This window comes from Corythoichthys intestinalis, chromosome 1 (assembly GCF_030265065.1).
Source record: "Corythoichthys intestinalis isolate RoL2023-P3 chromosome 1, ASM3026506v1, whole genome shotgun sequence".
NCBI lineage: Eukaryota > Metazoa > Chordata > Actinopteri > Syngnathiformes > Syngnathidae > Corythoichthys > Corythoichthys intestinalis.
Window position 1 is genome coordinate 62050692 of NC_080395.1, and position 14373 is coordinate 62065064.

The 14373-nt window shown below is 39.0% G+C and overlaps 1 protein-coding gene across 3 annotated transcripts in view; it reads right to left on the reverse strand.

Moving 5' to 3' along the window:
* Window positions 1-599: 599 nt before the first annotated feature.
* LOC130914937 (E3 SUMO-protein ligase PIAS1-like) overlaps window positions 600-14373 on the reverse strand; it is a 134201-nt gene continuing 120427 nt past the window's right edge. For 2 of the 3 annotated variants that reach the window (XM_057834538.1, XM_057834547.1), the window contains exons 11-14: window positions 12426-12565; window positions 12196-12234; window positions 11925-11965; window positions 600-9086 (exon numbers count right to left, since the gene is read on the reverse strand). In XM_057834538.1, the coding sequence (XP_057690521.1) occupies window positions 8742-9086; window positions 11925-11965; window positions 12196-12234; window positions 12426-12565 (565 nt within the window). In that variant the 3' untranslated portion in view covers window positions 600-8741. The remainder of the gene's footprint in view (window positions 9087-11924; window positions 11966-12195; window positions 12235-12425; window positions 12566-14373) is intronic. The other variant, XM_057834556.1, reaches the window with a different exon arrangement.

Below are 14373 nucleotides of genomic sequence, written 5' to 3' on the forward strand. Positions count from 1 at the left end.
TCGTCAGAAAACAACAAGTTGTGGAAAAAGTACGAGACAAATTGAACAGGGGCATTCAAAAGTTTAGCGATGGTCAAATAAGTTCATCTGTAAAAGTTACATTGCAAAAAAAAAAAAAAAAAAGGGAACACTCCAACGACTTGCCTCAAAAGTACTTTCCCTACATTATGTAATTACGATTTGCTGCATTACGGTAACTCTTAACGGCAGGAAGGTAAGCTAAAACCATTAGGTCATTATGACTTTTGCATGAGTTGGCTTGCACTCTATTAAAGCTCTCGTGAAAATGAATGAAAATGTTTTGGTGATAACTTGAGCGCACCCTTTGTGACAAAGAATGCTGCTGTCGAAGGAAGGTAAATACAAAATGTAACAAAACCGATCCGGAATGATAGGGAATAACATACACTCTCTTACACAATTTGTACAAAATAGAATATGGTACAAAGAAATAATACCAAATAAATAAACAACACAGGAAAGAAACAAGAGCTTACTCCCAAAAATGATAGCTCGACTGGGTTGGTTCTTGTGACAATATGAAATCAAGTTCAAGGGTGATTTCCCCCCCCCCCCCCCCCCCCATACTCCCTCCTAAACAAAACTCCAACAGAAAAAGGAAATTGTTCTTTTTGTTGAACAGTCAAGAAATACACTAGTTGACGTCATCCATATTGTTTTTACACTTTAAAATGTCATTGTCATTAAGCGCTAGGCAAAAAAAACTTGATTTTTAAAAAGGGACCTATTTATTTGATGTGGGCCTCTTAAGTTACTTTCGCATAACAATGGAGAGAAGGCAAAGTGAATTATTTGTTCTGAAAGCTCTTCTATAGACTTGAAAGCAAACAAGAATGGACAATCTCCACAGACATTCCTTGTATAATTCATCCACATACTGTAAATAGCAAAAATGCTGGCAAATACCTCAGACTTGATTTGAGCTACTCAGAGGGGACTGACAGTGAACATTGAGGAGAACTTGTGAGGAAGCTTCACTTTCACACACTAACTAGCTTTCCTGCCTATCTGTACCAACCAGGCATTGCTAAGTGGACCTTTTGAACAGCAAAGTCCAAGAGTCGCACATTTCCAGGATTGGTTGGCGAGCAATCATAAGTTCTTTAGAGAACAGAGGGTTGGAGGTCACAAAATTTAATTGTAAGGACAGGCTTAAAAACAAATGCTTTAACCCTCGAGAACACACGGGTAAAATTTGGTCTATCGTCATGGCTATGACTGCAGTTCTCAGGCTTAAAGGGGAAAGTCAACACGTTCATCATGTGCATACCAGAGGAAAGAATATTGTTCAATAAATTGAAAAAAAAAACACATAATTAAAATGTTCTTATCTGTAAAGAAAAAAAGCCACTACTTCTCTAAAGTGTATGAAATAGCCGGTAATAGATATTTTTAAATGCCAGTACTGTTTTAGCCAATCAAATGGGAGTATCACAGATTGCCTGCCCTTCCTCGTGATCTCAGTCATACCCGTTGTCCCATACGGCTACTACAAGTTAACACTATACATGAGTAATTACTTCAATAATAATTTGGTTCACGGATTTTACTCGAAAAACAACAGGAAGAAAATAGGTATCCGGTGTCAGTATGCCACAGTAGAGGCTTTTGGCTGTACAAACAAGGGTGTAGGTTTGGTCTCATTATTAGTAGGGACGACATAGCGGCATAACCTGCTTGTATACTTTCTGTTCGGGATGGGAAATTAATAAAACCAAACAGATTGGGTGAACGGCGGTCAGGGCTACAGTTCTCACCAATAAGAACCTAATTAATTGATAGGATAAATGATTAATGCAAAATAAATCTGTATTGACTTATACTAACTTTCACATGGCAAATTTAGAGTATAATCTGATTTGATAATCTATAATCTTAATCTGATAATTTTTCTAAAATCTAGTGAAATAATTTTCTTCATCTTCTTTTAATTTTTATGGCTAGTTAACAGATTAATGTGTCAGATTCTTCCACTTATTTTTAGTAAATATTACCATTTGTTCCTCTTAAACCCATACATCCAAAAGTTGGTCATTTCTCACCTAAAAAAAAAAATCTTTCAATGTTTTGAACAATATCTTGAATTAAAACATTTCCGACAAAGAAGTCTTAAGATTAAATATACAAACTTTTAGCTTAGAATAAGTCTGTTTAGTTTATCAAGTCATCAGCCAATCAAACGTGCGTTTGAGGCACATTCAGCAAATGAAAAAGGGGTAAATGTAAGTCTGAACAAAATGAAAATAATTCACTTAATAAAGGTAGCGTGAATTCTATCGTTACAACATATGGGAAGACAATCTAAATGACCTATATAACTTAACACATTAAAAAATGCAAATATGGTTGCTCAAAAATTGGTGAGGACAATTTGAGCATCCTGAAAAGTTGGTAGTGTTTTGTCCCTACTGTCCCAGAGGTTGCGCTAGACTTTTTCGTTGTCTGCCATTTTGACTGACAGGGTCATAAAAATCCGGTCATAATGTATTTTTACCCGTCACTTAAATTTTTAAAATGATAATAATGACATATTCAATAGCAGTGTTGGTCAAAAGTGGTGCGTTACTTACTCAACTCTGAATAAATTGAAGAAACTACCAGCCATGTTGTGTCTATTCTCTGCTCTGTTGATTTGTCATCCAAGACTCGGGGTGCGCGTACTTCTGACTCCAAGCTGTTTGTCCCTGCTCATTCAATTAGGCTACGTTCATACTACAGGTCTTAATGCACAAATCCGATTTTTTTGTCATATCCGTTTTTTGGGCGTGCCCGTTCAGACTGCCTTTGTCCATTGAGACCATTCAAGTATTACGCATGCGCTCCAATTCGCAGTCCGACACGCGCCGGTGCGCAGAAGCATCAAAACAAATGACAAGTCATCCGTCATTCCAGGGCTATCATATTTTGCTTTTCAAAAGGAGGACACAAATAACAGACATAAATAATCCTCGTTTAGGCTTATATTCACAGTTTATATGGATCGATAGCATGCACGCACTGTCCGTGCATGTCACACACACATACGGGCAGTTTGCCCTGACTCTCCAAGACGGGCTGCAGCCAGACCCCTCTCCCGACTCTCGGCCGTGTAGGAAATGTTGAAATATAGCTCACATAGAGCAGAGAGAAAACCGATCCTTCTCATGCTTATCCTGAACCCATTTTTATTTTTTTATGACTGTTGTCAAGCCCGGGACACTGGACGGTACAGACCGCCGCGAAAGGTCGGGAAAAACGTGGCCCAGATCGGATTTGAACCACATAAAAAAATGACCCAGATCGGATTTGAAATGGTCCACTTCTATGCGACTTGTCCCGTTCAGACCGTCAAGTTAATGCCTGACTCGAGTCGGAAAAACACGAAAAAATTGGATTCGTGCATTAAGACCTGTAGAATGAACGTAGCCTTAGACAATGCTCTCCAAAGCTTCCTAACGTTTCCGTGTTTGCTACACCTGAATGCTAGTTCGGACATTTTTCCGAGTAAGGCCAGCGACGTCATGCATCGAGAGACAATAGCTTATTAATATGCTCACTCGCCATCCTGTGGTCTGGGGTGTGAATTGCAACCTGTCAAAATGACGGATGGACTTCAGTTTTTTCGGTCACCGTTTTAAAAAAACGGTCAACGACGGAAAATATTCGGTTAACGCGACCCTTGTACTGTCCCTATGCAAAACTACACCCTTGTGTACAAACAAGAGGTTGATGGACTAAGGTTTATTCAGGAAATGGTTGGACGAAGAATGGGACCCAACAGGCGAAACGGGCTACGTCTGTGTGTCAGATGGGAAAAGAGGAAAACATTGACAGATTGAACAGGTACAGTAACTAAACACTGTAATTTTCGGACTATAAGACACTACTTTTTTCCCTCATATTGAATCCTGCAGTTTATAGTCCAGTGCGGCTTATTTGTTGATTTATTTGGGTTAATAGGCAACACTTTATTTGAGAGCGGTGTCACAACACTGCCATAAGAACGTAATAATTATGGCATGACACTATCATGGGCATTAATGGATTTTTATGACAGATGTCAGCTCAGATGTTCTACATCCGTTCAAAAGTGAGATGATTTACCGTATGATACAAAATTACATCCGTCATGAGCATTCATTAATGCTCATGGAAGTGTCATGTCATAATTATGATGGTCTTATGACAGTCCAATGGCACCACTGTCAAATAAAGTGTTACTAAATACCATAACAAGCAACTAATGAAACAACTGGAAGTTCTGGAACACTAACTGAAGAAATAACTAGCGCAAAACATGAATTTTGATTGTTAGTTATATCAGTAGTGCTGCAATGCATGCTAGGAGGCATGATGGACGACGACAGTGTTGACAGCAGGTGGATGCAGAGGTTGACTATCTCATTCCAAGTAATGGCCAAATTAAGCTTCTTGAAGCAATTAAGCTTTGCAGCCAATTGGTTCAAAGCTTCACGGTGGTTCATTTGATCTTATGACAGTCTTATGTTGCCACTGTCAAATAAAGTGTTATCGGTTAATATCTTTTGGTGTAAATATCCCATTAGACAGTAAGGACAGCTGCGGCTTATAGTCAGGTGCACCTTATAGTCCGAAATTTATGGTAGTAACAAGTCACGTGCGTATTGAACAGTTGGTACACAGAACCAGTATTGAACAACATGTCTATTATCTTCAGTGTGTGCTGAAACAGTTAATTGTTATTTTAATAATATCTTTTGTCAACTATTGCATTTTCAAAACTCAGTCTAATTTTTTTTAAACTTCTCACAAATTGGTTAATTTAATTATACAATTTCTATTGTTATATAAGCGTTTTAAGAATTGTCTGCTTTTTTTGTACTGAAAATTCATTGAGCCGGGAAGTTTAATAAACTGAACCGAAAATGTTTTAGTGTCCGATTACACCCTTAGTAACTACTACTAGGAGTGTGTGCCTATTGATTTTTTGCTACTTTATACCTTTTAAGAATATTAATGTTAAAAAATGGTCCGCGCCTGCGTATGACTGACATCACATTCATCAAAAGCCATGGCTGCGAATTGTTTTTTTTATTAAAAGTGCTATGAAATGGTGACCATGACAAAAAACGAAAAATATTGCACAAATGTAATTTTACATGTAGAAAACGAATTTGGCACTCAAACCTTTGGCACTCAAAAAAAAATGTTTTAAACAATTTTATAGTTAATTCACCCAAAACAATGCATTAGGGAAAGCCCCCCTTTTTTCAGAAATTCTGCTTGTGACATCACAACCAGAATTGCTGATCATGTTTCACTTTCTAGTGCTGCTCTAGCTAGCAACAAGAGAAGAGAAAGCCTTTGGATAGCATGCTAGCAGATTGCAAAAATCTGCATTCTAGGTGTGACATCATCTTCTGTCTGGAGACTTTTTAGTGGGTGGGGGCAAGGCAGCTGAGACAGAAAAGACCAATTAGGATCTAATTTAAGTATTAAGCTTTTTCTGTCACTTTTCTGAATGGATTTGTGTCCAAATTATGGTCTGCTATCATTTTAAAGTCACTTGCTGTTGTATTTCATAGCACCTTTAAAAGATTTTCTCCATTATGAGAGGTCTAAGAAATGCATGATTTGCTTACCAAAATGCTTTTTGAGCAACCGTCTTTCACGTCATTTATACTAGGTAATGTCTGTCCCTTAATTAGTTGATATTTTGATGACGTGATATACACTGCTCAAAGGACTCTAAGGACTAAAGTAACACACTGTAGATATGAATAAATGAAATACTTTTATCAAATACTTTGTTCTTTCAGATGATGAATGTGCTGACAACAAAATCACACAAAAATTATCAATGAAAGTCAAATATATCAGCCCATGAAGGTCTTTAGAATTATACTAAAAATGAAAGTGGAAAAACACTACAGGCTGATCCAACTTTTATGTAATGTGCTTTAAACAAGCCAAGATGAGGCTCAGTAGTGCGTGTGGCATCCGTGTGCCTGTATGACCTCCCTACAACGCCTGGGCATGCTCCTGATGAGGTGGCGGATGTTCTCCGGAGGGATCTCCCTCCAGGTCTGGACCAGGGCATGACTGAGGTCCTGGACAATCTGAGGAGCAACCTGGCTCTGCCAGATGGACATAAACGTAATGTCCCAGAGGTGTTCTATTGGATTTGGTCAGGTGAACATGGGGGCCAGTCAATGTTATCGATTCCTTCTTCCTTCAGGAACCGCTTGCATACTCCAGCCACATAAGGTTAGGCATTGTCATGGACCATGAGTAACCCAGGTCCCACTGCACAAGTGGAGCTTATGACAATGGGTCCAAGGATTTCATCCCGATAACTAATAACAGTCAGGGTGCCATTATCTAACCTGTAGAGGTATGCGTGTCCTTCCAGGAATATGCCTCCCCTGACCTTCACTGATCCACCACCACACCAGTCATGCTGAATGATGTTGCAGACAGCATAAAGTTCTCCACGGCATCTCAGGACCCTTTCAGGTCGTCGCATGTTCTCAGGTTGAGCCTGCTTTCATCAGTGAAGATCAGTCATTGAAGAGCACAGCGGCAGTGGTATAGTTGCAAATTTTGGTCATCAATGGCAAATGTCAGTCAAGCTCTACGGTGATTGGCAGTGAGCACGGGGGCTCACTACAGGGTGTCAGGCCCTCAGGCCAACCTCATGAAGCCAGTTTCTGATTGTTTGGTTAGAAACATTCACATCAGTGGTCTGCTGGATGTCATTTTGTAGGGCTATAGCAGTGCACCATGGGTTGATACATTATATTTTCATTGATAATTTTAGTGTGACTTGGTTGTCAGCACATTCAACTTTGGAAAAAACAAAGCATTTAATAATAATATTTAATTCATTCAGATCTAAAACGTGTTACGTTAGTGTTCCCTTTATTTTTTGAGCAGCGTATATTTGGGGTGGGGGTGAGAAATTTTAGTTTACTTGGCTGCAGACAGCAGAGGCAATGTTGAGTCACTTTCAACAAGTTTGTCGCCATACTTGACACTAATGCCTCTGGGCAGCATTCGTCTGCCTGATACCAGAGGAGTTTAGAACGTTCAGGGAAATTTTATGTAATCCGTACGGAGATGTCTAAATAAAAAATCTTAGTTTTAATAAAAATGTATTTTTGGGTTCAGCGATTTAGTTTTAATAAGACTTTCTGTTTTGGTAGTGTATTTTGAACGACAGTGACATCATGTCCTCTGTTTTATGCAGCGTTTTCCTGTTTTGGCACATAGAGGCTGGAAATAGAAAACAAGGCCTTGCAATGCCGTAATTATTGAAATGGATCTTTTAGAGGACATTATTTGTTCATCAGTTTACATTTTGTTATTATGTCATTTTTTGGCAGAATCAGAAGTGCAGCTAAGTTCTTCAGCTAAGACAATGTTGTTACTTTTGGGGATAGATGGGAATTTTGTGCTTACTGGATTTCCTTTATTTTCCTTATTTCCAATTTTCACTCTTTGTCACTGTGAAGAAGCCAGTAAAGTCTACGACTTATCTCTTCATTTTCAGAAGAGTTTTGTGTGATGTTTGGTCTTCAGTTGTTACACTGAGACGAGAACACTATACGTACACACAAGTTGGAAAATGAACAGTAAGTTTAACCAGGTTAGCAAAAAACGGTTAAGCCGTTTTCAGCCACTCAACTGACTGGATTTAAACTTGTCGGCTACCCCTGGCGGTAATAGACGTCCAATCCATTTTAAATGGGAAGGCAGAGAGTGACAAACTACAAGACCACCCAGTCCAAATGAATTGGATGTCTATGACAGTCAATGGGAGCCATTGAGATAAGACAGGCTGCGGTTTTATCAACTCCATTGTTCATCTATTGTGAAAGGTCGAGTGAATTGTCAAGAATATAGTTGAAGTGCCCAAAGAAAGACACACTGGGACTGACGTTTTAAGTGCTGAAATGCACTACAATCACCTTCAAGGTACCTTGTCATTTTTGGCATTCATGGGAAAAAAAAAAAAAAGTAAAAATCTTTTTAAAATCCTTCCACTTCATGATTTACATGTATAAATAAGGTGAAGCTCCAAAAACAGTCTAAATGTTGTATGTTGTCTTCAAAAGGAGTAAAAATGAGAAACCAGATCTGGAATATGGCTGCTCCACCTGCACTCCTCCTAACACACAACCAGCGTAACCTGAACATGTAAAGGAATGCAAATTGCGTAAAAGAAGTATTGATGAACAGAAGCGAGAACAGAAGGACTGCGGGAGATTTACGGGGAAGAGATCCAATGAGGACTGAAACCAGTATATCGCTAAACAAGTTACGCAAGGCAAGAACCTTACATTATGTATGCACTACAAATTACGTATGACGTGGCCAAAAACAGCAGTTGAAGCAGCTCACTAGCCTGGCCGTGTCCCCAATGACCATACAAAAGTCAACGAAGAAAATAGACTTTGTTCTCTGTACACGTTGGACCTCCTCGTGTTTATAAAAAAAAGAGCTGTCCTCTTTATTGTTTTTGCTTTTTGTGCCAGGCTGGGAGCAGTAAAGCCAGAAGGTGAGCCAACTGAAGAAGTCCTAAACAATGTGCTCACCTGACCTTCACTACTGCTTAGGCCGACACTGCTGTCAAGTCCTGCCAGGACCTCCTTTTGCACTCCAACTCCACCAAGGAGTCACAAGATTTGCGTCTAATTTGAGAGTCAGTTCTCTACCCTGCAGTGAAATTCATTGTTGGATCCAGTCTGACACTTTGTGGGTCAGTCCAACGATATAACGTCAGGAATTCCTCCGTAAATAGCTGCCACTGCTGCTTCCGCGCCACCCCGGCCAGCCAGCACCCCGCCGTGCGAGTGCGAAGATAAGGAATGAGTGTCCCGGAGGCCGCCGGACGACGCCAGGCCACCGCTACTGCCGCCAGAGCCGCCGGCCCCGTTGCTCGGCACGGTCAGTAAAGATGCCGAGTTGGCTCCCGGTTGGTCGAGGAACAGCTGCGAAGAGGCCGAGGAGCCGGACGTGCCGTAGGGCAGGAAGCGGTTGAGCAGAAGCTCGTGGTCTTCTGAGGAGGAGGCGGCCGCCGCAGCCGCCATCACCATGTTGTAATGCTGGGAGGCAAGATGCAAGATTCTTCACACATTCAGCACCAGAGTAGATGATACTTAGCTACCGGGATTTATGGATAGAAAGTGATAAGGATAGAGAAATTTTAACTACCTTCCTGTATGGATGCTGGAATTTAATATTTAAAGGCTCAAAATTAACTTTTGAAGACAAGTGTGCTAAAATTTTGGAGAAAACGAAATACATTCCAGCTTCAGCCCGACCGAATTCTGACATCACATATTAATTTGGGGCAATACAGATCAAGCTGCTATGTAAAGCGCTCCCGACAGTGTAAAAAAACAAACATTGGGGAGTGGTTATCATTTTAACTAAATCATTTTAACTATTATAACTAAATTAGCATATTTTTCGGACTGTAAGCCGCTACCTTTTTCTCTGAGTCTGTACCCTGCAGCTTTAATAACGAAGCAAATTATTTATGGATTTTTGGGGGAAAAAACGAACTCCATATTTTCTTATTAAGAATAATGACATTTCAATTTTACTCTGCGGTCCGTCGCATCATGATGACGTTGCCATGTTATCAAAGTCTCTAACCACTAAGGAGAGTGTTCCAGTTTGAAATCAGTCTTGAGTTCCTGTGGGTATCCATGCGCGCTCAGTGTGTGTTCTATTCTCCGAACGCATCCCAGCTCGTTAGCCTCAAAGGATCCAGGGCAAAATCTTATCAATTTCAGGTATATGCAGACTTGTTGTTAATACAAGTGTGTTTTTGTTGCCACAAAAGAAGAGTCAATTAAGTCTAACTATGGATATGTAGATATTTTTTAAAAATTTCAATGAAAATTTTATAATGACATCCTCTTACATAAAGCTTTTCAGAAGCTTTGTGAGACTCAGACTCAAAACTCTGGGCATTTTACAGACAAATAGGACTCCATCTATTGCTAGATGCCGCTACAATTGAATGATGGACATCCACTGTTTGCTACAACAAGAGGACGCGACACTAGCGCTCATTAATCGTTTTCAACCTGCACTCAGAGGACTTTACTGCCCAGGATGTTTTTGTCTGATGCTTGATCCCATTACAGAAGAACAGTTTAAGGCTAGCCCTGGGTGTTCTGACTTTGTTCTGATTACAAAAGGATGGTTTGCTACAACATATGTGCTTTACTAAGGGCTAGCACTAGCCATTAGCCCTGGACCGGAGTATATCAAATGCTATGGCAAGGCTATTTAAGACTACTTCCTCCACTTCAATCTTAGAAGGCAAAATTATGTCAATTATATTTTGTCATCTTTGTCAATGTAGTGACCTGTTTTTTACAGTTAGGGTTAATAGGGCTGTCAAACGATTAAAAATTTTAATCGAGTTGATCACAGCTTAAAAATTGTTATTAATTGCAAGTAAACCATCTCTAAAATATGCCATATTTTTTCTGTAAATTATTGTTGGAATAGAAAGATAAGACACAAGATACATACATTCAACATACTGTACATAAGAACTGTATTTGTTTATTACAACAATAAATCCACAAGATGGCATTAACATTATTAACATTCTTTCTGTTAAAGGGATCCACGGATAGAAAGACTTGTAGTTCTTAAAAGATAAATGTTAGTATGAGTTATAGTAATTTTATATTATAACCCCTCTTAATGTTTTCGTTTTAATAAAATTTGTAAAATATTCAATCAAAACATAAACTAGTAGCTCGGCATTGTTGACGTCGCCGAGTCGTGACATCACACGGGCTCCGTGCCGTTCTTCCAGTGTCTTTAACTATGTAAGGTAGTGATTGAAATACACCACAAGGTGTCAATAAATTAATTTATTTAAATTAAAATTTAAAATTTAATTTACTTATATTATTAAATTATTATATACATACATACATAAATTACTTAGAAATTAAGCCAATGAGTTTGTTTTGTCCCTCGACTGACGCCGTAGTTCCCTGTTTACTGGTGCATCCACGGTCATTTGAGTGCTGGCTTCACAACGTACGAGACCTCTGATAGTTTGTATATTGTGACTAAATATTGACATCCAGTGTATTTGTTGAACTAAACGAAATGTTTGAATAGAGTTTGACCAAAGTCTGAGTAAGTTTTATGTGTATTTTGCATACCTAATTTGATTGGGAATGCCAGTTCTCTTTGCATTGAGCGCTTTTCTTTTTGTGAACATTCTTTTTTTTGAGAGATAGGAATATTATTTTTGTTGTGCTTTCACTAAATGATACCTATGTTTGTTGTGAAGGAGTTGCCGAAGCTTATGCCAATAAACGGCACGGTCCAATAAACGACTGTGTCTACTCGCCTTTCTCTGCCTCTTAGCTCTCAATGTGCAAAAAACGGCATCATTGTGATCTGTTTGAGGCAATGCATGAGCGGGTCATACCGCACATGCGGTAAATGCGTCGAATATTTTAACGTGATTAATTTAAAAAATTAATTACCGCCCATTAACGCAATACATTTGACAGCACTAGTTAATTTTTTTAAAAAGTTTGCAATAACACAAGTTTGTCTGGCTCACCAGAGTGACAGGCCACTGCATATGAATGAGAACGTAGCTCTGCATGTTAATGAATGTTTGTTTGATTAATAAAGATATTTTTGATTAATAAGATTTTCCTGCGTAACATCTCTATGTAAATATCCCATATTAAGACATGTAGTTATAGTCATTTCAGTTTTTTTTTTAATGCCTGTGGAACAAAAAACAACTTTTAAGCTGCGGAATCAAGAATTTCTTTCCGCAGAATACAAGATTGTTCTCTGCGGAATCAACACTTTTTCGCCGCTGGTTCCTTGGGGGACTAGTAAATATCCAAACTCGTGTCAGTGTGATGTACTGTGACTCCTACCTGATGATTGTCACCTTGCAGGAAGGAGAAGAAATTCAAATCTGAAAATTAGGTGGGATAGGTTGGTAAGTCAGGTTGCATGCACATACCCACAATATGGTCAAATTTGATTTGATGAGTGTGTCAAAAGTGCATTACCATTACCATAAAAAAGACAGGCCAACAACTGTGAATCTTAGTACAGTGGAATATTTCATGGTTCACACAGAGTTTGACCGAGTCACACTCTGTGATTGTCATGAAATGGAACAACAACCGATTAGGAACTAACCTGGAGTTTGCGATGTTGCCCAACCATAATGTTTGTCATCTGAAATACATGGCAGCATTTTTCTTACCCCTTGTGTGAGCTCTCACATTTTAATATTTTCCAAATCATTTTGTAACCCAGTTTACACTAAAATGAATAGGTATCGAAACACCACTGGTCCTTGAAACACTTGCTTTTATGACTGCATTTAACACTTTTTGTTATGTTTGTCTGTGCGTGTTGGTCATTACCTGGAAGGTCATTGGGAGTGTGGTAATAGGGTCTATAGTCCTGGATCAGTGGGGGTACAGGAGGCATGTAGCTAGTATCCACAGCTGGCATACTGGAAGCACGACTCACCGGGGAGGATTGGTGGTGCAGGTTCAACACCCTGATGGCAGATGGAGAGGGGTGGGGGATAATAGTCACGCAGAGTTAGTCACGTTGGATGTTTTATTTATCATTGTTCTTGCACCTCCACTGAGCCAAAAACAAAAAGCTGTGATTGTGAACAATGTCATGTGGTTGATATAACCGAAGCTTTGGCTGTAACAAAATCAGCATAGTTTTGATTCAGTTCTTTCACGATATAATAGTCCTTCTAAAAAAAGTGCATATTGTGATAAAGTTCAGTATTTTCTATAATGTTATGATAAAAATTGAACTTTCATTTATTTAAGACTTACTGCACACCTACTGAAATATTTCAAGGATTTTATTGTTTTAATACTGACGACTTTGGCATACAGATGATAAAAACCCAAAATTTCTCAAAAAAATTAGCATATCATGAAAAGGTACTCTGAGGGCGGCTTCACATTATACCAAGAGGACCAGGGTCCGTTTGGAGAGCATCAGTGGCGCCTCCAGAAATTTTTCATAGGGGTGGCCAGATGGGCCCACTTAAAATCTTGGGGTGGCCAAAACTAAAAGCCATAATTTCAGGTTTTCATTATATTATTGCAGTAAAAAGGTCAGGGGGAAATTATCAGAACGACTTAAGGACACAGCTACTGATATACTTTGGTGTATTGTGTAATATTTGATGTTACTAATGATTTAATGTGCATAGTCCATAACTGTCCAGTCAACATTTTGACTTCCACAACAATTCTGTTTTTAATGTGTTATGTATATATTAGGCATAAGGTGTACGTTTAACTAGGGCTGTCAAACGATTAAAATTTTTAATAGAGTTAATCACAGCTTAAAAATTAATTGTAATTAATCGCATTTCAAACCATCGCTAAAATATGCCATATTTTTCTGTAAATTATTGTTGGAATGGAAAGATGAGACAAGACGGTTATATACATTCAGCATACTGTACATAGGTACTGTATTTGTTTATTATAACAATAAATCCAAAAGATGGTATTAACATTATTAACATTCTTTCTGTGAAAGTAATCCACGGATGGAAAGTGATTCTTAAAGGATAAATGTGAGTTTGTTTTGTATATTGTGACTAAATATTGCCATCTAGTCTATTTGTTGAGCTTTCAGTAAATGATACTGTAGCGACTTAACTGTTCTGCCCAAATGCACGATGGGAAGTGGTGCAACCATGACTGTGTGTGGTGGCTGCAAATGCTATATCTTCTCTGCGTTGGGTATACTACAGGGTGTTAAGAAAAAGATAAACTCCTGTTATTCGTCCCCACGTCGCTTCCCACAATATTTATAGTTACTGTGGGAGAGATGACAAAGCTTTTGCATATTAAAAGCACGGCCTCAATGAATGCTTGTATCTACTCCACTCCCTTGACACTGCCTCTTATCTCTGTATATAAGTAAAACGGCACCATTATAGGCTGTTTGCGGCAATGCGTGAGTGCGTCGTACCGCGAATGCGTTAATTGCGATAAATATTTTCACGTGATTAAAAAAAATTAATTACCGCCCGTTAACCCGATAAATTTGACAGCCCTACATTTAACAAAAGAAAATAAATGCATTTATTTGGGATGAAATGCATAACTGATGGTACAACAATCTAACGATATACTGGCAAGCGGGGTGGCCAGTGGGGTGGCCAACCACTTTATAGGGGTGGCCATGGCCACCCCTGGCCACCCCCTGCTGGCGTCACTGGAGAGCATACTAAGAGGACCAAGGTCGGTTGGAAGGCTACCTCGCAACAACACTTGCAAATGACTTGTTGAAAAGGTTCTGCATTCACACTGCGCCAACCGAACT